Raw genomic sequence first — 23,634 nt, forward strand, 5'->3', positions numbered from 1 at the left:
TTTGACCTTTTCTTTAGCCTTATCTGTTTATCTAGTAACACAACATGAAGAAGTCCAGACTGTTGAAAAGAAACATGAACATCTAAAACCATGCCTAATTTCAAAAATTTGGTACAAATGTGCATTGTCAACGTTTTTGAAGTCTATGACGACCATCTGTGAGTATTGACTGTGAAATTTCAGCAACTTGAGAGGAAAGATTTGAAATCTGTAGTGAGTTGTTGAGCTTAAGCCCAATAACTGGACTGAGTTTTTAAAAATTATTATTTTTATATGTTTTACAGATGCAAGAGTGAGAAAGAATGCATCAAATGTCTGGATTTTGAGAACTGCGACTAGAACAGCAAAGGAAAACAAAGAACTATATTTTTAGATTTTTTTTTTAAAGCCAGTGTTCCAGGGAGCGAGGGAAAGGGAGCGCTGTATCAGGGAAAGACAGTGAAGCAGACAGACAGACAGACAGAAAGAGGTGAAATCATGAACTTAAAAACAAGCCATTCTCCAATCAGCTTTCCAGAATAGAGGCAGCTTGGACAAAAACAGACCGACAGGCACACTGGGTGGAATTTTCCAATCACACAGGCATGGAAAAAATCATTTGATATTTTTCATAACAGAAAAATGGATTCCAAGCTGAGACAACTGCTTCAGGTCAAACACATGATAATATGTTTTCATTAATGGCCCCCTTGGTTGATAGTCTTGTTAATAGTGCACGTCTTTTATAGATTTTCTTTCCACTAATATAAAGTCCTGAATCTAAGGCTTCTTCCATAATTTAAGGTTTCCAGTTGCATGGGTTTTTCTGATGTTATAACAGGTTAGAATATGTTAATAAAGTATGTTAATGCTGCTTTGTCCTTCCATGATCAGATCCTGGATGAGGTGGAGAGAAGACGAGGCGTCTCAGCAGCTCTGGTTTATCCTTTCATGAGGAGTCTGATGGAGTCGCCCTTCCCTGCACCTGGGAAGATTATCAAAGTGAAGACATTTCTGCCTGGAGCAGGAAATGAGGTCAGGACTTTTCTCCTTCACCATTTTAATTCTAAAAATAAAAATAAGCACAATCGTTAAAATGTTTTCTTCTATTTGAATCACACATACTGTGACGGCTAAGATATCACAAATGTCTCTCAGGTGATCGAGCTGAGGCGACCCACGGACTCCAGACTTGAACATGTGGACTTTGACAGTCTGTTCAGTTGTCTCAGTGTACGTCAGGTGATTCGAGTCTTTGCCTCGCTGCTTCTGGAGCGCAGGGTCATCTTTGTGGCCGATAAACTCAGGTGAGATCTCCCTCTTTGTGAGAACATAACCTCAAAATATCATTTGAAAGAATGAAACCTAATAATCCCTCTTCGTTCTGCTGGATCTGTGACAATCCCAGGCAGTAGCACATGTGTTATTTACAATGTCTCTGGCAACATAAAACAGTTTGTAAGCTAACCTTTTAAATAATCTACAGGCAGAACATTTTTAATCCTGGCAGAGTGCAGTCTTTATTCAGGGATTTTATACTACAAATCAATGATAATATCATTGTTTACTACGTTATTCATGATGAAAAACCTAATATGGGATTCATGTGCATTTTACCTACTGGAATAACACATGCTTGCAGAATTTGAATTAGTTTCATAGGGGAGTTGACAATGATACTTTCTGTGGTGTGTTTGTCAGCATCTAAAAGCCTGCAGGATCTAAACCCAGATGTGAAAAGGTTTGTTCATTGTTAATCTGGGTATGATTCATATAAAGAGATTTTCCATTTCCATTTTGTTCTTTTACTTGGTCTTTGCGATCATATAATTTTAGATTAATTCATCTGACATTCTTGCAGGTCACATACTCGAATAGTCTGAAGTGTCCTGAAAAAATAGATGTCTATAACTTTGTTGTTCTTAAAAGAGTTTTTTTTATAGAAAATCAGGTGAACCAAAAAGAACAAAAACTGTCGTGGTGTTCCTAGGGTAAATTTCCTTCCTTATGCAGTATTGGATTTGACTGGGTTGTCTTTTCCCTTGCAGCGTTCGCCTTTTTAGATACTATGGTGAATTGGGCGCTAGTTAGTTATAGTTATTGTTTTAAATCAGCAGATTGTTTGGAATGGATCATTTTCAATATTTCAGTCATGATAAATGATTTTTCAGGGGTTTCTGCAATGTAATCTCTAAACTAAGGAAGCCCCAAGATACAAAGTTAATTTAAATTTATTGTTCGTATCCATTAGAAAGCCGTGAGATTAGCTGACATCTGGCAGGATACGCGTACATCGCCTCAGATTAACTAACTGTGACCCTCTGCGTTATTGTAGAGAAAATGACTGATAAGATGGATCATTTTGGGTTCTTTTAAGTTTTATTGAAAGGATGTTAGAAAGCTAGTCTCTAAAATATTTGCATCATTTAAAGGTGTTTATTAAACAGAGATTTTTTTATTTGTATTCCTTTCAAACAGTTTATTGTTTTCAGGCCTCTTGGTGGTCTGAAACTAAGAACTATCTCCTAGAAAAGTTCTTCACAGAATGCTTATCAGGCTAATTTATCCGAAAGAATCATTTAGACAAATATCGATAAAACTGAACATTTCTGTATAAAATAAGAGGATTACACCGCTGTTTCTTTTGCTGAGCTGTTTTGATAATGATGTATTGACTCGTGTCAGAAATCTGTCAACAGTTCAGTCAGTTAGCTAGTCATTCTTTCACTTTTAATACAAGAATAAAAGTGGGTCACAAAGCGAGTCACAGCCAGAGGAGGAGCAGGGTGGGGCTGATAAGATTTGAAGAGTCTCCAGGGACTCGCTGTCCCAGTCTGTTCTCCCGTTTCAGAAAAGAGAGGGATACTTTGAGAGGCGAGGGTGGATTGGGAGGAGATTTGAGTGGTGCAGTAATCTCTCCATGTATCAAAGCCAAGTTTAAACAAACATCAGTGGGGGCAGTGACTGTGAGGAGAAAGAATGTACTTCCTGTGCGCGACTCTGCCCTCTGTGATCTGTGGCTCCACTGTCACCGTTTGACTTATGATGCCACGTTCACTCCCTAAGTATGATCCATAGCGCTCCCTGTGTCCCTGGAGAGAAACGGGTCTAAGCTGCTCATTACCAGAGGTGATAACATCAAGGAGTCGAAGAGAGGGAATCATGAGGCAACTTAAGATATGATATTACCATGATATATTGATGAGTGATTATAAGCAATCCATCAGCTGTGTGAAGAGATAAACCTACAGTATGTCTAGTAAAGGAGTCATGAAAAACAAAGTTTAGTGAAATGCTACGTCCCTTATTGTGAAATGCTGCATTCCTTATTTTTTGGATAATAAAGTACACTCGAATGTTTCCCATAGGATGAACCCTGCTCACTTTTTTGTCCTTACTTTTTTTCTCCTCCAGCACAAATTTAGCATTTGTGGTTTTGAGAGAGTTGTTTGAACAATGAGCTGAATTGTTACAAAAACAGGTACAGACATTCAAAACCCCCCTCAGGATTAGTTATGAGGAAATCACACAGCAAAATTTAAGTTTATGACCAAATACCTACAACGTTATTGATTCTGTTTCTGCTTACTTTTGGTTTTGTGCTAATTTGCAAATGTGTATTTTAATGTGCTAAAAACAACTGATGAACTTGGGAAAACAGCTCATTAGCTTTATTTTAAACTAAAAGTCATAACAACATAACAGTGTCTACTACAAGAAAAGAGCAAATAAAGTTAAAACTATGTTAGGTTACCAACAGCTGAAATACCGTCATAAAAAATATAAGTAGAATTTCTCTCTTCAATATCTAATGATGCATACTCTACCATCTACACAAACCATGCGTTTGGATGCAGAGCCCTTGTGTTTTGGTTTCTTCTCAAACAGTGACAGAGCCTCACTGCAGCGTTAATGACTTCAATGATAAAAGGGCTGCTCCCACTGGGGTTCTGGTACATAATCCGTTCCTAAAATACCTCACCAGCAGTGGATGATGTATGTTTTTTTCCCCTTGAAAGCTATATACCCAGCACCAACAGGAAGTGGGAGGAAAGGCCATGTTAGGCACCAGTTCTCTGAGGGGTCCTGTGTGCCTCACTCCTCTGATGTTTTAGTCTCCCTTCACTTTTTGTGTGCTAAAACTTTACTAGCAAGATTATTGTCTTTGCATTAAAGTCTGCACAGGCAACTTCTTTCAAAGTTATCCCCATCTGAAGCCTGTAATAACAAGCTGGATGGCTAATCAGATGAATTCATCATCAACTGTGTCACTCTGTAATTGCTTAACTCGACTGACCTGCGGATGCTGACTGAGTTTTGTCAGAGACTTATGTAAACAACCTCATTCGGTCCTCGGGCTAAAGGAGGACAGTTACCAAATTGTATTTGCAAGTCTAGGCTGATCTCCTGGCATGGCAGGGGAGAATTCCTACATTTAAAGTGTTGCTGCACATTTGATCTGCATAATGACTTTCTCTGATATGACTCCATCATTCAGAGAGGGCTTAATAATGGTTTCTTAAAGAGTTTCTTATGGGGATGGTGCATTAATCCAGCTCATGCTGCTTTTAGGCTGCTTGGATTTCTGCATCGACACACTGGTCCTTCTTTAATACATTTATACTTCAGTAGAAAACAGGGATTTAAATTACATTATGAGGCATTCAGTCTGTTTTTATGGTGTATTTTTTGTTTTTGAAATAATTCAGCAGTTCAGCATGAACTTTCAGGTATGGAGTAAGTGAGTACACAGAGTTATTGCCAAAGCTGTTGGCATTTTTCTAATCAGTATGGCAGCATACTCATGCTATTAAATCCTCTGTTATTCTCAAACTTTTCCTGCAAAACGCTCTGCAGAGCTGGCACCCTGCCAAAACCGCTTTTAACAACATAACCAGTTTCCCATGTGGTGTTTAATTCAGAACTAGACTGAAATCCACACATTGAAACCATGTGAAATGTTTCTGTTTTCAACAAGACAAGAGCGCCTCAGTCATGACTAGAGCCTGAACAGCTGATTTTTACATCAGCGTCAGTCTTGTGAATGTTTGGACACATGTAGGAGCTTAGATTCACAAACACCTGCACACACATGTCTGCTCTCTAGACAGCACTGATCAAACTCAGACCTTTTTGTGGTTTAGACCAGAATGTGAATGGAGTTTCCCATCAAGAGGCCATTTCTTAGTAAAATGGCTCCTGCTGTTGCCTTGTGTGATGCTGGAGAGCTGAGAGATTCTTAAAGACAGGAAGTGAGGGAAAACCATTTGGGGACTGAGGGAGCAGAGAACGTTCTGCTAGTGGATAAAAATAAACCAAGTGCAGCTTTTTGTAAGAAATCCTATAGGTCCATAAGTACTCTGCTGACTCTTTATATAATTTTCTAAGTGTTATTTTGATCTTGTAATATTGCTTTTGCTGAGCTTTGCAACACAGCTGGTTTCTGACAGCACTGTTCAGTATCTCTCAGTCGTCTCCTCTTTGTCCTTTTTGTCCTCTGTCTGTGGAAAGAGACTTCGCCATGCCAGGACTAGAAAACAAAGTGTAGTGCTGTAGCAGAGCTGTGAGGCTTTTGTCTCCCACCCTCTCTCACTGCCACGGACACTAAAATTTCCCTCCTCCCCCAGGCTTCATGGACTAAGCCTCTCGATCCCATGTTTCCTGGAGTATCTGCCAGTTCAGCTTCACACACACTAAACCAGGCCTGGCAGAGCTACGAGAGCTAATATGTCAGGATTAGCTCCCAAACCTCAACACATAACAGCTCTGAACAGACCTCACCGGTTATTCTCTGTTTTCCACAGGGTGGAATCATAAATTAATATGGCTTTTAGGCTTGTAATCAAATTGGAATAAATCAAATTTATCTATGAAGATTATTTTATGCTTGAAGGGTTTCATACTTAGCATAAACGTTAAGGTTAGAAGCTTCCTGTCTATATCATCTTGGGATGATAACGTCTTATTTTCAAGCATTGCACTAGGAGTAGGACAAATTATTGAAATGGAAATAATACCATCATGATTCATGATACAATTACTGTGTCACAGGAACAAAATATCAAATGATTCTCTAATCAGATTTTCCTGCAATTCGACTCACCATCTAACTACTTCATGTCGCCTCACAGTAACACTTAAGAATGAGGGCAATGTGAATTAAGGTATGTTACCTGGCTAAAGAAGGAGAAAAGAGCCCGATAATTGATAATGGGGAGAAAAAAAATCAAGAGATGACACTGACAAAAGGTGAAACTGACACAAAATTACTGTACAAAAATGCAAGAATGCTGAACATTTTGTGCTCTTCAGTTTATCAGATGTTGTAATGTATCAACATGGTTGTTTGAGGTATAAATCAATGCTGGCTGAATTGCTGTCTCTGGATATTTTCATTGTTATGGAACATGCAGTGGTCAACAAATTTATTAGACCACCACCTAAAGTAAGGTTTATGCCACAGCTGCCCTAAATTAACAGCATTGGTAATTACCAAAATCATTTTTTACGTTTCTGCAATGGTTAATACACCAATATGTAGAAGCTCTTTAACCCAAATGATACTTTTAATGCTGAAATATAATTGTTATTGTTATCCATGAATTTTCAAATGTACTGATTTACAAAAAAACTGAAAACATAGTAAAGCACATTATTATTTCGGGTTTAATATGTCAAATTATAGTTATTTACTTGCATTCCTGAACAGAAAAATGAGTTTTAGTGGTTGAATGTTATGCTTGATTAATTTCTGACTTCTCAGAGAAGCCCAGTGAGCCAGCTCAAATTTGGGTGTAAAAAGGTGAATTCAGTTTGAAATTCCTCATTCCTGTTCAAAATGGTAAAACGTGGAGAGCTCACTGAAAATGAAAGAGTCCACATTAAAGCACTTTGTGATGCTGGATGGTCTCTGAGACAAATATGACAGGTGGTCTAATAAATTTGTTAAGCACCGTATATGTTATCTGTATCATAAGTGTATTTTTAAATGATGAATTTATTATCTGTAGTTAGGAGGTAAGTGGATTTGAGCACTGTCATTAAAGTCACCGGTAAAACAATTTGAAATACCTTTCTCTGATTCCCTCTAAACATGCATTTACATTTCCTCTATTTTTCGAAACCATGAAGTCATATAGCTTGCTAATGTTAAGCTAGGTTATTCTGACTTTAGCTTAAGCATGACTGACACAGCTAAGCACGTCATGACTCATGGACAAGGGGGTTGAACTGAAACATGAAACTTATGAAGTAGTTGTTTATTTCAAAAACTAGTTATTAACTTGCCATTGAGGCAAACTCTCTCTTCACCAAATTTGTTGCTCAGCCAAGCTGCTCTGAGCTCTAGTTCACACTGCAGAGGGTAAATATAGAGCATGTGACATGAAAGAAGTCGGAGCGCACTCTAAAGAACAGAGCAGACATCATGTCTAAATAAAACAAAGTCATATTCCATGCACTTTAATAGTGAAAATACAAGTGTTAACATTGGCATCTAATGACCAATTTATACTTTTATATTTTTTATAGGTTATAATCGCCCAACTAAATTTGCCAGCCGATAAATCAGTTGAGCCCTAGTATGGTAAGGTTTGGCAATGGTATGGTATGGTATGGTATTGTATGTTGGTGTTATTACAGCCAAGACAAACAACAGACAACTTTGGTCTCTCCTAGTGACTGTATAAGGATAGAAAAACTAATAGAGCCATTCTAACTACTTTGTGAGGCTGTACTTTGCATAGTTAGTGCACTTGAGCCTTTTTTTCCCTAAATGTTTTGAGAAGTTGTAGCTAAACAGCTCACTGCTGTTTTTGTGAGTACAGTGTTTTAGACAGATTCCAGTTTGGTTTCCACCATAATCACTCCACAGTGGCAGCACTCCTCACAGTCACCAGGGAACGTCTTCTGATGTTAGCCTTAGCTCTGGGTGTCACTGGGACTTCCCTTGACTGGTTCTCAAGCTACCTATCAGACTGTTGTTTATTCATGTCAGTTGACCCTTGTCTGAATCTGCAGCTATTTTGTACTTTGGTGTGCCACAAGGCTTTGTCCTGGGCTCTATTTTATTCTTTGTATATGCTTTCTCTAGGCCATGTTATTAGCAGATTTTGAAGTTTTAGTCTGGCCCTATCAGGAGTGTCCGTCTCTCTCCAGAGTTGAGTGGCAACCTCTGCTAGCGTGGAGTGTTTTCATTGCAAGTCCATCCTCTCCCAGGAGTGTGCGGTTGGGGAATGAGTGTAATCGATCCTTTTGGTATCAGTGGCGTGTAGGGCCGCATGTAGCCGGTGGCAAAGGTTTTTCTGAGATCTGCCCCCCCATCATTCCCTGTTGGAACTTGTCAAACCCAGGGGTTGGGATCTGTTTGGAATTATCAAGCCCTCTTCAGGCAAATGGAAATCAGATCGGCCAAAGCAAAGCTGCAAGTGCTTCAAGTTATGAGTAAATAGGAGAAGCATTAAAAAGATTGTGGTTTATGCAGCCTTTGGGTTTTAAGTTGTGTAATTCGGTTTTTCCCTGTCAACAGAACATGTTTTAATCTTGGCGATTTGACTCATGGGAAGTTAAGATAAAAGTCTGAATGAACAAAGGGGAAACGTAAGTTGTGTCAGCATATTGATGAGGATAATGATGTCTGTTTTCACTTTGCTACCCTGAAATGTAGCAGACGTTCCTTACTGCAAAGCTGAAACAGTGTGAATAAGAGGTCAAAGAAAAGGGAGTAACTTCTGTCTAATCTGATGTTCTCTTGACAACAGCTACCATGAAAAACATTCCTCATTAAAAGTGTATATATCTCAAGTGGGGTGCGTTTGCATACCATGTTTTATCCCTGGCCTTTTTCTTGATCCATACTGATTTAGTGTGTCTGTGTGTGTGTGCAGACACAGTTTATTTTCACTCTCTTTGTATACATGGACTGGACAGTATGTAGAGGACAGAGGAGAGGAGGGTCAGCCACTGTCAACAAGCGACGGATCGTGAGAAACCAGCCAGCTATTTGTGATCCTCGTTTTATACCACAGCTGTCGGAGTAGAGCAGAATTGGTGCTTTTTTGGTAGTGCGTCAACAAGCCTCCAGCTTAACTATATCAACATGCCAGAGTCACGCCACCCATAAAGACGAGATTAATGTCACTTTAATGCTTTTAATGGGCTCACACATCCTTTCTGTGGCTTGTAATACATGGCCAAAACCTGTAAATGACAGGAATGGAAGTGCAATAGAAAAAATTTGGTATGTAGCTGTCTAAGGCTTACTTAACTGTTATCCTTCATATGAAGCAAGTGTTGAAAGAGAGAGGATCAAGTGGTCACTTAACCCAAAGAAAGAGCTTAAACTCCTTTTGTCCTTATAGTTTATTACTCACCATAGTCACAGGGTGTCAGAGCTAAGGCTAGCATTCAGCTACTTAGCTTACATTGTTGGCTAGACCGTGGTTAATGCTAAGTCTTCCTTTTGCTTGTGTTGTAGGCATAATAGGATGGGAAAAAGTACTATTTGACAACGTTTATGTTAAATGAAGCTTAGAATTACACTTCCTTTGTTGAAAGAATTTAATATTTGGCATGAATCTATCGATTTTTGTGTTTTAGTGGCAGTAGTGCACTTTTTTGGGCAATTGCAATTAGGGATGAACTATTTTGGAAAACAATCTAATTGCCATTTTTTCCCCCAATATTGCAATTGCAATTTGATTTGCAATCATACCTTAACTTTCTTTTATTCCTAAAAAAGGCCTGAACAATTCTTTCAAACTGTCTAATTCTAATGATTCTGAGTCTTATTGCGAATTGGATATGAATTATTGCATTTAAGGGTTTTTGTCATTCTTATATTTCATAAGAAAAAAAGTACAAAAATGATGGAGGTAGGATTTTTTTGTAGACTGTTCTAAAAGTAAAATGGCACCTGAATGATTGCATGATGTGTCATGCATAACATCTCTGCTGCTGCAAAAAAAAAAGTATGAAACTGGTATTTTGACACAGTTTCAGGTCAAAGAAATATTGCACCTTTTGCGATATGGAAAATTGCAGCGGGCCATATTGCGATAGCATAGGTCTGTGGGCTCAGATAAAATACATCAGGGTTACCTGAGAGTTGTTTAATCTGTAGAGTTTTCCCAGAATGCCTTTGTGCGTTATAAACTTTTGCACCGTAACTGAAGTGACTGACTCAGTTAGAGAAGTCCCACCTGTGAGGACTGACTAAAGCATTATAAGGAAGATGTACTAAACTCTCTGGAAGTGCACTTTTGTGATCAAACACACCTCTCAGTTTTTCACTGCAGGACTGAACAGTCAAAAGCTGTTAAAAAAATTGAATTAAAGAGCTGTTTCTGTGAGTCTCCTCCTTAAAAAAATTGCACCTGCTTGTTCATAATTGTGCTGCTAAGAGTCAAATGTTGCTTGATTCTATTCAAATGTGTTGACTTGTATATTTGACATATACCTGGGGGAATGCTGCTTGACTAACCCAGGAAGCATCTTTCAAGCAGAGCCTTCACTGCCAAGTAAAATGATGTATCCCTTTTGCAATAAATAGTTAAATGTATTAGAGTGTTCCTGACTGAACTGATCATATATAAGTTGTTGTCTGATAGTGGCTTATCAAATGTGTTTACTAAGCGTCTTCTAAGTCAAGTGATGATTTTGCATCTTTTTTTCACTAGTTCTCCTGTGCCGCTGTATATTCCAGTCAAAATTGAATGCTTCCACCTCCTTGACTCCTCTAACAGATATTGTTCATCACTGTAGGCTAACTTCCTGCTGCCTTAACACTCTGCCAGCTAGCTTTGTTATGATTTTACCAGGCTAGCAGCAGATGTACTACCTACCGTTAATAGCTCTCATCAGTCAGGTGTTTTCTATTCGCTTTAAAGACTGCCGCTATGAAACCACTTTCAAAGAAGTCAAACTTAGATGCTTCAGTCAGTGATAAACAACTAGGCCAATGTCAAACTTACCTCTCCGAGGAAAGATCACTGAAAGAGTGGTTTATCAAAGACAGTGCACTTTTTTTTTTTTGCCTCAGATCAGTTTTTTTTTTTTAGCATGTCATCATTTGACTGCACTTATTAAAACGTTAAAATCAATTTTACACCTGAGCAGTTATCTGTCAAAAGTTAATTTAGTTGTAGCTGTTGTAGTTGTAATTAAGATGTCTAAAATGCATTTATCAGATGATTGCAGAAGATGAATACTGATGGGTTTGAGATTGGTCTAGCAGGTGAATTTGTGTAAATGTCTTTAATGTCTTTTTTCTGTATTTTAATGCCCTTAATAATATAAATGTTGGGTTCTCACTGTTCATTATCTTTTTGTTGATGTTGACAAAAGCACTGAAATGGTGAGTATTTATCAGATGTACCAACAACTCACAACCTGAATCAGTATGATTAACATCAATTTAGCTCACTTATCAGATGGAAGTTGCTGCCAAGTGGTCATGTGGTCAGTGTAGCAAAGTAAACTTTAATGGAGGATGTTTTTTTTAATAATATTGATATTTTGTAACTTTACAGATGTTTTTGTTTGTTGGAAAAATCATAATAAACTTAAACATTTGTCTTTTCTTTGACTCTTTACAGTTTTATCTGGTGTGGCCTCTGCGGGGCGTTGTTGTTTTAGTGCAGGAATGTTCGATTTATTTATTTTTTTTCATTTCCTCTCATCATCAGTACCCTGTCCAGTTGCATGCATGCAGTGGTGGCGCTGCTCTACCCCTTCTCCTGGCAGCACACCTTCATCCCTGTGCTCCCTGCGTCCATGTTGGATATTGTTTGCTGTCCCACCCCTTTCCTGGTGGGGCTGCTGTCCAGCTCTCTGCCAAAGCTCAAAGAGCTGCCTGTGGAGGAGGTGAGGACATTATCTCTGTGTTTTCTCAGACTGTCTACCTCTGAGTGAACTTTTTCCAGACTTTCTATATTCAGACCTTTGTCTGCTGCATTTTTCATCTACATGTACCTGCTTTTTCTGTCATTGGATCTGTTTTTATCCAGGATTGAAGCCTATTCTTGAAGTTTGATAAACCAGTGTATAAAATAATGTATTGCAGCAGAAGAGATTTACTGTAATTTCTGAATAAGCTGGTCATGTGCTGCCAGGTCTGTTTTACCTCTAGTCTTATTTTATAAAGGAACAGAATAGGGCCTATTTTTACTGACCAGAACAATTTAAAATTGTACTGACCACTTGGGGGAAGTAGAAGGAAAATTTTAAGACAGCTGTTGATGTCTACATTTTTGGTAAGATAAGAAAAGATTTTTAAAAAGCAAATTTGCCTAGGGCAGAAGTGCGCTGCACACAGCTTAGACATACACTGACTTGAAAAAAAGAGAAGAAGCAACAGTAGAGGGTCTACAAATATAGTATAAAGTGTGAAGAGCATTAAAAAAACTCAAAAATCAGGGACTGCTAAAGATCTTTGAGGTACACGTCATGAGTTAGGAAGACCTCTTAGCATGCAATGGAACAGTGTTAGGGTTTAGGAAAAATTATATGAGGAATATTTGTTTTTTGTATACACTTCAAGAAAATATGTTGACATGTTGAGGGGAAAAAATTGACACTAAAATGTTGGGAAAAATGTTACAATTTCAAGAAATATATCAACATGTGGAAAAAACATGGGGAGCAGGTGGCCTAGTGGTTCAAGGCGCTCCCCATGTACGCGGGCGGCCCGGGCTCGAATCCAGCCTGAGGCCCTTTACCGCATGTCTCTCCCCCACTCTTGACTCTGTTTCTGACTCTTTCCACTGTCCTCCTCTATCTAATAAAGGCCCAAAAATACATCTTTAAAATAAAATTTAAAAAACATGTGGAAAAAACATGTGAAAGAAATAGTTGAAGTAACAAGAATAAAATGAACACCATTTTATTTCAACTTTCATCTCAACATTTTACATTTTGTCTCAACATTCTGACTCTCTTGAAGTGCACAGTGAAAACAAAATCTCTAATTTTTCTCCTTCTCATATCTGACCCCAATACTTTCCATATTGTGCTGTCGATACTATTTGCTGTAATTTTATCATTCATCCAGCTGCTCTGAATTACCAATGATTTTTTTTTCATTTATCTAAAAATTTCCTAAATCTTTTATTCAGTTGTATTTCATTTTATTTTATTGTTGTGGTTCTCTCAAAGATGTCCTTCTAAAGTTTTTGTTTTGTGGAAAATTATTTCTTTTAAGAACTGCATGTGAAAAAAAATCAGCTAATGATACTCTGCTGTGTTTCTTTTTTCAGGCCTTAATGGTTGACCTGGGAACTGACAGATTCATCCGACAGGTAAATGAGACAAGGCAAAAAAAAAAAAAAAAACAGATTAAAACAGGTGTTTTATAGTGGTTGCTGTAGAGAGACCTCTGTGGTTTAGGGAGTATTTTTTGAAAATATTTTTGGCTTAATTATTTATTTGTAGTAGTGATAAAGCCATTTCATTGCTAAAAAATACAATCATCAATCCCTTTATAAGGTTCACCTGTACCGCTCACTAATGCAGATTTCTGACCAGCCAACCATATAGCAGGAACCAATGCATTTAGGCATGTAGGCACGCTCAAGATGATCTTCTGAAGTTTAAAGCGAGCATCAGAATGGGGGAGAAATGTGATCTAAGGGACTTTGAAGGTGTCATGGTTGTTGGTGGTGCGGTAGGCTTTCATGTTTGTTTACATCAAATTCTTCCATTTGAATGTTTCAACACATCCATCTGGCTTGCCAGGTTAGTATAAAGTTACTTGTGCATTTTTGTTGGTCATGAAGAAAGCTTAATTTGTTGAGGAAAACGAGTTCAATTGTTTAAAATCTTGCATAGCCTTATTATGAACAGGGTTGTAAAACATGCTACTCTGTTGTAACTGTGCGCATTTGAACTTTATTCTCTAAACACACCCGGTTATCGCTTGTGACGATGTTGTTATCTGTTGTTTTCAGATGGACGACGAGGCCTCACTTTTACCGCGTAAACTTCAGTCGGCTCTCGAACAAGCTCTGGAGCAGAGGAATGACATCATCAATCAGGACTCTGACAGCGAGTCAGACGAAGGTGAATAAGTGATGAATCATCTGTCCCCCACACAGACAGATGTTTTCCTTTTTAATTAGAGCAGCAGTTTCTGCAGCAGAGCATGTTCGGTCTGAGTCTGTAAAACTCGTTAAAGACGACATCCTCCCTCCAGTCTTCTCATGACAGTGAGTCATAAAGATCAACAGAGGTCAGGTGAGATAATGTGCTGTTACCGATAATGAAAGGTACATGTGGAGCTCAATGATGGCAAACACCCATTACTTGTTGTTTGAACAATAATTACATGATTTTGAGTACTGCAGTGTTTAACCAAAACACGAAAAGCCACATGTGGAAAAGTTCTGCAGTGATGAAAAGAAAGAGCAACAATCAGACGGAATGATTACGTTTTTTTTCTTTATTTTAAGATAGTGGTGCTGGTTGTGTAATGCTGCATCTCCTTGTGTATGTATCTCCCACATGGTCTAGCGGTTAGGATTCCTGGTTTTCACCCAGGCGGCCCGGGTTCAACTCCCGGTGTGGGAATTGGTGTTTTGGAGCGGTTCATTCCTGATATAAACGTGTTTGTGATGATCAAAACAGCAGTGGGAAAGTGTTTAAAAAATGAGGACACTTGTTATATGAGCATGAAGAAATGTGAAAATTCTCTCACTTTGAAAAGAGCAAACTGCGCAGACTTTCAGTCTCAGCTTTCCACATTCTTCTCCAAAATAAAAAAAAAGCTCACAGTCTGTGGTTTTGTTACATCTGTTGCATGTCAATCACAACCTGTTATTGCTCATGCACTAACCGAAGCAAAAAAAATCTTAGAACGTGCACCCAACAGTCTGTTACATTAACTGGACAAGTCTGACTTAGTAGATGCCAAAATATTCGCCTGTTAAGGAACCATGTAAAATTTAGACAGTGGGTCAGGCTTATGACACCTTACTGTATTTAAAATAGAAGAAACTCCAGCCTAAATACTGTATGACATTTAACAAGTTTGGATGTTTCTCAACAACCATAAACTTGGAACTTTCACTGGTCATGTTCCCTATAGTCGAGTGGGTTAGATACCTGAGTTTTACCAGGGTGGTCTGGGTTCAACTCCAGGAGTAGAAACAAAGTGTTGTAAAATAATTTGCTAAATTGTGTCAAAAATCACTATTCCTAAAACTTAACTACTAAACAAATCAAGATAGGGTTCACATTAGACAATATTTGACTTGGTTAAGAAAAGCATAGATGATGAAGGACACAGGACATACAGTGCATTCAGAAAGTATTCAGACCCCCTTCACTTTTTCAGTTTTGTTATGTTGTAGCCTGTAGAAAAAAAAATTGTTATTCTGTACACTCAGCACCCCATCATGACAAATTGAAAACAGAATTTAGAAGAAATTGCAAATTTAGTAAGAAAAACTCTGAAAAATCACATTGACATAAGTATTCAGAATGTCCTGTTCAGTTTCTTTTGCAAAAACACTTAAAATTTCATGCAGGTTCCTCCCATCTCTCCTGTTCTTTGCCGAGATTTGTATTTGTATTTATTTTATTTGAAATGACAGGGTCAGTACATATTATTAAACACTAACATGTAAATATATAGGATTATAGCCAATGGCTAATTTCCGTCCTTTGACCCTGGGCAAGTGGATGTTAACAATGTACAATCAATAAAACAGAGTACACAAGCAATAAAAGGTAGAGAATAAAAGATGACAAATAATAATGAAAAGTACAATAAACAGCCTAGACAGACAATAAACTCATGACAAATCAAAAGAAAAAGAAAAAGAAAACCATGGGGATTTGGCTTGTAAAGTTGAAGTGCCTGTGTGCTAAAGTGCTTTATGTGCTAAAGTGCTTTATGTGCAAAGTGCTTTATGTACTTTGTGCTGTTGTATATTGCACTTAATTTGCACACACAGACGTGTGTGTGCAGGTGTTATTGCACTGATTAGCATACAAAGGTTTAATTATGTACGCACTATATCACAAAAAATTTGCATACATACATTTATGTAAGCATATAAGGTCACTAGAATGGCTAGTCACAAACAAAATCCCCAAAAACCAATTACATAAAAAATAGCACCTATTACATCCAGTACACTTGACAATACACATAATTCAGTAAATCCATTCATTCATTGTGACTGCAGCTTTGATTCTCCAGTAAGCACATTTTTAAATGCTTAGCAAAAGAGGTAAGTGTTGGTAAGTTGGAGATGGTTCTACATGTTGATTGGAGTCCACCTGTGGTGAGTTAAATTGATTAGATGTGATTTGGAAAGACGCATACCTCTCTATAGAAGGCTTCACATGTAAAAATTCATATTAAAGCAAAAACCAAGCATGGGTTCAGAGGATCTGCCTGCAGAGCTCAGGGACAGGACTATAAGGTTCCCAAGAGCACAGTGGCCTCTATAATTCTCAACTGGAAGAAATTTGGCATAACCAGGACTCTTCCAAAGGCTGGTCTCCTGGCCAGACTGAGCACTCAGGGGAGGTGGGCCTTAGTAAGAGAGGAGACCAAGAACCCGATGGTCACCCTGACTAGCTTTTTTAGTTTGCGGAAATATTTTAAATTCTGTTTTCACTGAGTGGTACTGAGTGTAGATTCATGAGAAAAAAGTTGTTTTTTTTTCAACTGTAGCACCAGGCTGCAACATAACAATTTTTTTTTTAGTTTGAAAGGGGTCTGAATACTTTCCGAATGTACTGTATGTTCTTGCCAAGTCTAAACGTCCAGACTTTGGTCCAGCAGTACGTCTCTAAGCAGACTTGGATTGCTGGGGGGAGACAAAACACAATTCCTCCGTCCACATGTGAGGCCACATGTGTACTTTCCTTAGATGTCTAGAAGGACCACTTAGCACCCAGAACAGAACAGATGTGACATTAAAGTTTTATAACTTACAAAGGAACAGAACAGCTCAGTATGGATGTCTGAAATATAACCGTAAGAAGATACTACCTTGATAATATGGCCTCCACTAATCTTCAACCACATCATGACTCAAAGTATAGCTCATAAAGATAATAAAACATGTTGTTTGATTTTGGCATTTAGACCCTCTGTGATTTTACTGTACTAGTTTAGTTTTATCCCAGACTTTGGGGGAACTCTGCATGTGTGTTTTTGAAATTATCAGAAGTTTCTGACAGGGAAACTTCTGTAAACTCACCCTCAAGTCAAACAACAACTCTCAAGGTCAAATTCTTCAGGTGCAAGTTGAGTCTTCATTAAAATAAAAAAGACTGCAATAGTAAATGTCATTTTTAGGAAACTTTTTAAATGCCACACCATTTATTTACCATCCATGCTGTTTACAAGAAAAGACTCCAAAGTTCAGATCAGATGTCAGAAGAATTTCCTGACTTGGGAAATGGGACTGTAAGTGATTGCAGCATCTGTTTTCTTTGTTTTTCTCAGAAACAAAAGTTACAGTTAACACTGTCTGTGGTTAAATTGCATCTGCTGCATGCCACTCACATCCTGGTCTGACTAATTTGAAAAGCAAAGCCAGACTCTTGTTCATTGCAGTAATTTCAATTACAGATGTTTGAGCATGATACTGTAAATACCCTTTCATACTAAATATTCTTTGTTTTAAGTACAGTTTGAGACTGTGGCAAGCAAGAACAGGATCAATGAATGTGTTGCACTTCAAAGAAGGATGAAGAATGCAAAAATATATAAGAGCACGTTTTCTTTGATATTATTTCTATGTCTTGTTAATGAGTGGCTATGAATACTTACTACCCTAGTTGGTGCAGATGGTTAGCCACAACTTAAATGAAATAGCTTTTTAGTCTGTTGGTGTGTACAAAAACATACTTGTAGCTCTATATTATAGTTATTATAGCTACAAAAATTAAAGTTATTCATCTGAAATAACCAAAGGGATGTGAAAAGGTGATAATTGTTTTATTTTTTTGTGGTGTACTTTTGCTGTCTGGCTTTTGTCTCTATTGATTTCTGCTCACATCAAACAATATGAGAGGAAAATTATCAATCTCCAACAAAAAAATACCAAGGATGACTTTTCCACTGAGCTTATACTGGGTTTTTATGTTTTGGACTATCCGTTTGAACCTTCCCTGGGAATGAGATGGACTTAGATTGGAACAGACTTGAGGTCCTCTCTGGATATGATGATATGATGCCTGTGGTATTTGTTCCCAGCCACAACTTCTGCTTATGACTATGAGGGCAGGAACCTTTAACAAAGGGGTTTCCGATATTTTTTGAGGGCCACAGAAACATATTAGGATCAATTTAATATACAGTACCCAGAGGTAGAAAAAGTAAAAGACAGTTGTACTCAAATAAAAGTACAAATACTTAAGCTAAAAATCCACTTAAGTATAAGTACTGATCTACAAATCTACTCAAGCAAAAGTATCAAGTGTTTAACTTAAAGAGTTAAATTTTACACTTTTAAAGGGTCTATATCAGTCCTCACTACATACAGTATAATTAAACTACACTTTTGAAAGTGTTAAATATTTTAAAAATAAGAAAGAGCTGCAGTAACTCTTGAAAATCTGTGGCGAGGTGGGTCTCCTCTGGCAAGAACAAAGCAGAGAGTCAACCTCATAGCAAAGCAAATCATACTGATGAAAAATACACACAACGCATCCTTCAGGAACACTAAAAGTCACAGATGGGAACTCAAACTCAGTGGATAACTTCACTCATGGTTCAAAGGTTAGGTCAATTGACTCTTTACAGAGTTGGCCTAATACTGGTTGATCAACAGTGTCAAATAACTCCACTGAAGACCATTTCACTCAAAATAGAGTGAAAATTAGACTTTGTGAGTTGAAATAAACATCAAAAGGCTTTGCCATGAAATATCAGCACTCCAGTTTTTGCTTTTTGGGATGTGGTGTGGAATTATTCCCTTGTTATGTGCTACTGTGTAGTCAACAGAGGTGGAAAAAGTACAACGGTATTGTACTCAAGTAAAAGTACTGTTACTCTGGTAAGAAGTTACTTAAGTAGAAGTAAAGGTACTTAGTTCAAAATGTACTCAAAAAAGTACAAGTACTACAAAAACCTACTCAATTACAGTAATCTGAGCAAGTGTAATTAGTTACTTTCTATTCCTGGATATACCTCGCTTTTCTTTCATTAAAGTTAGCAAAACACTCCAGTATAGTTAAGATATGCTTAGTAATTAAAAACTGCCTAAATCACAGTTTTCCATCAACAGCTTTAAAGGCAAACAGCCAATCATGAAGGATTTTGGGGTGGTCAGTAAGAATTCATGGGGGCCCTGTTGACCACTGGATCTGCCCCAGTCAAAATGGCGCTCTGTTCCGCACAGAGGGGAGACGCTGACAGCTCATCTCCATATTTACACACTAAACCAGAGCAATCTGCATGTAGCTGCCAAACTTTACAGGAGTGTTGCTGATTGAAGTTGATTGGTGCAATATGCATTGTAAATCAGACCTTTAGACAGAGCATATAGTGGGGCAAATGAGCATGCATGATTCATGCTCCTGTTTGCTGTTGTAATCCTTTTGTCTTTCTTCACCAGGGTGTTAGACATCATGTTATAATTTTGGTTGTCAGCATCGTAATCATTTACATTTTTGTCTTAATTTAGTCATGAAAAAAGAGCAACAAATTAGTGATGCACAATTTGGCAATACTGTGCGATTATAATGGACAATATTCAGTTTATTACGGTATAATACATGAATGGTATTATGAGTCTACTTGCTTGGTTATAAAGGAAAATGAAGAAGTAAATAATAGTTTTGAAGTGTGTATTTCTCAACTAAAATCACGCAAATATTAAGAGCATAGAATATACAATTCTGGAGTGACTTCTACAAAAGACAGTGGTGGCACTGTTGTAAAATTAAAAGCCTTTCTGCAGGCAATCAGTGTGTAAAATTTAGCCTAGTAGAATTTAACAGAACAGATTTGGATAAAATGGAACATTATATTTTATCCTGTATAAATTAGTGTTTAATTGTCTGAATTTATGAAATAGTTTTATTTTCATTTGGTCCTGCTGTGGTACTGTAGAAACATACAAGATGCAAAAATTCCAAAATGGTGGAGACCATGGAGGGGACCCTCCCCATGTATCAGCACAAGGATTTTTTCAAGTTAAATATGAAATCATTTTAAATATTCAGGTGGTTAAACGCTAATTTAGAGAGGCCTACATATTTGTATAATGTTCAATTTTTAGCAAGCTAGCTTTGCAAAATGGGCTAAATATTACACACTGCACCTAAAATGCAAAGTAATTGCAGCCTTTCATGCAATTATGTATTTGCACAGCCTGACATTGCAATTACGCACTCCAAAACGTTACAGTCAAAGTGTTTGTTTACAGAATTAACACAGAAGCACTTCCTTTTGTCGAAACTGAGAAGTACAAACCGAATTATTCATTTTTTTATTAGTTATTTTTTTAAAATTTGGTTTAATTTTTGCAAGAACTTTTGTCAGGCAATTAAAAATGGACCAAGGACTTTATTTTGCCCCTAAGCCTCAGTTTAAAAACCTTTACCTAAACAGAAAGTTAACCACAGGACTGCTGTTGAATTCCACTATATATGTTAATATGAATTAATACAAAATGTTAAAAATAAAATACATAAAACAGAGGGAATGCAGTTAATGAGTACAATGTCTATTTATTTTAAAATTTTGCTTTTACTGGCCAGGTCTCATAGTTATGCTTTGGTTGTTTTACTTTTTGGGCAATTTTTACTCAGTGTTTTAGTTTTTTGCTCAAAACAAATTATTTTAAATTAAGGTCCTTCTACCTCAGTTTCATACAGAGCTGTATCATTCATATAAGTCTTGTCAGCTATGAAGGCCTGTGCTTCCCGTCCAGCGTTTATTACTTTTGAAACTTTGACATCCTTGACTTAAGAGAAAATGAAGTGCTAAAGAGTCAATCCCCACACCACCAAATTATCATTTCTTCTTGTGGTGAATTAGATTCAGTTTGACCAGACACTTCCTCACCAATAGCTAATGGTACATTTTGTTACTTAAGTGGCTTTGAGCTTTGAGCTAAACTATGTAATGTGACACAATCTGCCCTCAGCTCTGTTTGTTTTATCACTGTTTTTCAGACTATTAATAGTGATGTCATTTGTGATGTACATCCACAGAGTATAACTCCTTGACCAGCCTGGTGTCAGAGGCCTTCATCCGCTTCTTCCTGGAAACCATCGGCCATTATTCCCTGTTTATTACTCAGAATGAGCGTGGAGAGCGTGTCTTCCAAAGAGAAGCCTTCCGCAAGTCTGTGGCATCTAAAAGCATCCGTCGTTTCCTTGGCGTCTTCATGGAGTCTCAGATGTTTGCTGGGTTCATTCAGGATCGTGAGCTGAGGAAGACCAGGGCTAAAGGTAAGCAGTTTTTCTCTGCTGTTCTGTTTCTCCATAAAGAGTTTTAAACAAGAGCCTGGAAACTTTCCTGCGTGGATCACCAATACTGTAGCTTGAAGGTTCTGCAGTAACACTGATCTCTAGTGGCTGAAAGTTAACATGAACACCTTTCCAATCCACATCACTGCCACTCAGCAGACAGAAGTAACAAAATCATGAGGTAGTGAGATTTCGTTTAATTCAAACCCTCTTTTGTTTCTGTTTTGACAGGTTTGTTTGAGCAGAGAGTGGACCAGTATCTGGAGGAGCTGCCAGACACAGAGCAGAGTGGAGTCAACAAGTTTCTCAAAGGCCTTGGTGAGAGCTGTTGCAGGCATACAGGGCTAACCTCAGATGAGACTAACCTTAACCCTTACAAAAACAGGGAATGGAAAAATTAAGGAAATATTTATACCATGACTTTATTGAATTCTCTCATACTACAAGGTTAAATTTCAAGCTTGACTCTGTTGTTATTTGTACTTGCCAGATGGAGGTAGACACAAATCTAAAACTTTCAGTAGCCATCACTCACAAGCTCTGTCCAGATGATAACTCATACACATTTGGAATTTCCCCCTGCGGAACTAAAAAAGGAAAATCTTTTCTTATCTTATTTTACATAATACAAATCATCAAGGTAGTCCTGATCAGTCGGACAGTAGTCCATGATAGGGTCTAAAATATGCTTTTATTATTATTGGATGTTTGTTATCTGTTTTGCAGAGTTGTGCATGAGCAGAGTTGGAAATTATCACCGTGTTTTCAAATTCATCCACAAAAGCAGGGATAGTGGGATTATTACTCAGAATAGTGTTTTTTATGTATTTGGACATGTCTGGTGGGGATTTTAAGAAATGTATGAAAAAAGGGGAATAAAGAAGTAACAAAGGAGAGAAGTTATCATGTCTGTTCATATTGGTATATCATAAAAGGCTGTAGTACAGTTCAAAAAAGTGGCTACTAATCAAAAGTAATCGAACTTTTTAGTAACCTGTGTCTTGTCGTATACAACATCAGTCCCAGAGGGTTAACTCAACTAGCGTAGTGATCCCACATTGCTTTTCATGTAGCAAGTTGTGAGTAGTATGCACAAGGAAGGCCACTTTTTAAAGCCTTTCTCCCTTATTATATGGAATTCATCCATGAAATGAAAACTGATTTACTTGTTAAGAAACTCCACCTTATGGAGAGCAGTATTTATTGAATAGAGTACCCATTATGAATCACGGGATCAAGCAGTATAGGTGGGCAAAGCCAAGCAGTGCCTCTTTACTTGTCATCTTTTGTTATTGTTTTAATTGAGAGTCACTTAATCTGATATAATTTTTCTGATTCATTTCTAGGAAGTAAAATGAAGTTCCTCCACAAAAAGAACTGAGCTGAAGTCCCGCAGTTCAGCAACAAAGACCTGATGTCTGATTTCTGCATCATGTTGATTCTCATTTTTTGTCCTTTTTTTATGTAAACATGTACATATTATTCCACTGTAAGCTGGCTGTGATACTCTTCAGTGTATGTTTATAGTGCCTTATGAGATAGTGATAGCAGGACGGTACACAGCGAGCGAGCCTCAGAGTAACCACTGATGTCCAGGTGTGACTGTGAAGAGAGCGATGTGAGTGTGTATGACGTGAAGTGGGCATAGATGTACAGTATGTATGTTTTTTAATATTTTCTTTACATTATTTCACCACCATGTTGTCCTCTGTTTAAGGAGTGTATTCAAAAAACTGTACATGCATGAAGACGATGAAGAGAATGATTGTAACTCTTCATGAAGTCTTTTGCAATCTTTTATAAAAAATGGTAGTTTAAAATGCTACAAAAGCCTGAGTGTAAAGTATGAACTTCTCTTCCTGTATACTTGTTGAATATTTTTGTTATTAAATATGGCTTTGAGGTCAATCCATGATTTAATCTTAGCTGCTGTCAGAATTTCATTTTTCCACATAGTGTATAGATATCTGTCTTAAAAACAGATATAGATGTTTTAAATTGTCCCTCATGAAAAAGTACTTTTTTTTTCTCACATCCAACATACCAGTGACAGCTTCCCCCAAAGCTGTGCATTAGGAGAAGCTGGCAGGATCCCAGAAGGCACAGTTAGTCCAGCACCAGCTACCACATGCTGCTGCTAACCTTATTACGTCTGTACACATCACTCTGGTGGCTGTCACTGCCACGCTGCTATTAGCTCTGCTAACTGAGAGGCTCACT

At 37.7% G+C, this 23,634-nt stretch overlaps 1 protein-coding gene and 1 non-coding gene across 3 annotated transcripts in view; both read left to right on the forward strand.

Moving 5' to 3' along the window:
* The window catches only part of dennd2b (DENN domain containing 2B), a 90,197-nt gene extending 66,882 nt beyond the window's left edge, over window positions 1–23,315 (forward strand). For both annotated transcript variants that reach the window (XM_041786404.1, XM_041786396.1), the window contains exons 13-20: window positions 874–1,014; window positions 1,138–1,286; window positions 11,664–11,841; window positions 13,233–13,274; window positions 13,923–14,034; window positions 21,157–21,396; window positions 21,646–21,732; window positions 22,761–23,315. In XM_041786404.1, coding sequence (XP_041642338.1) covers window positions 874–1,014; window positions 1,138–1,286; window positions 11,664–11,841; window positions 13,233–13,274; window positions 13,923–14,034; window positions 21,157–21,396; window positions 21,646–21,732; window positions 22,761–22,795 — 984 coding nt within the window. In that variant the 3' untranslated portion in view covers window positions 22,796–23,315. The remainder of the gene's footprint in view (window positions 1–873; window positions 1,015–1,137; window positions 1,287–11,663; window positions 11,842–13,232; window positions 13,275–13,922; window positions 14,035–21,156; window positions 21,397–21,645; window positions 21,733–22,760) is intronic.
* trnae-uuc lies at window positions 14,470–14,541 on the forward strand. The gene has a single exon. It is a non-coding gene; the product is annotated as a tRNA-Glu (tRNA).
* Window positions 23,316–23,634: the final 319 nt, after the last annotated feature.

This window comes from Cheilinus undulatus, linkage group 1 (genome assembly GCF_018320785.1).
Source record: "Cheilinus undulatus linkage group 1, ASM1832078v1, whole genome shotgun sequence".
Lineage (NCBI taxonomy): Eukaryota > Metazoa > Chordata > Actinopteri > Labriformes > Labridae > Cheilinus > Cheilinus undulatus.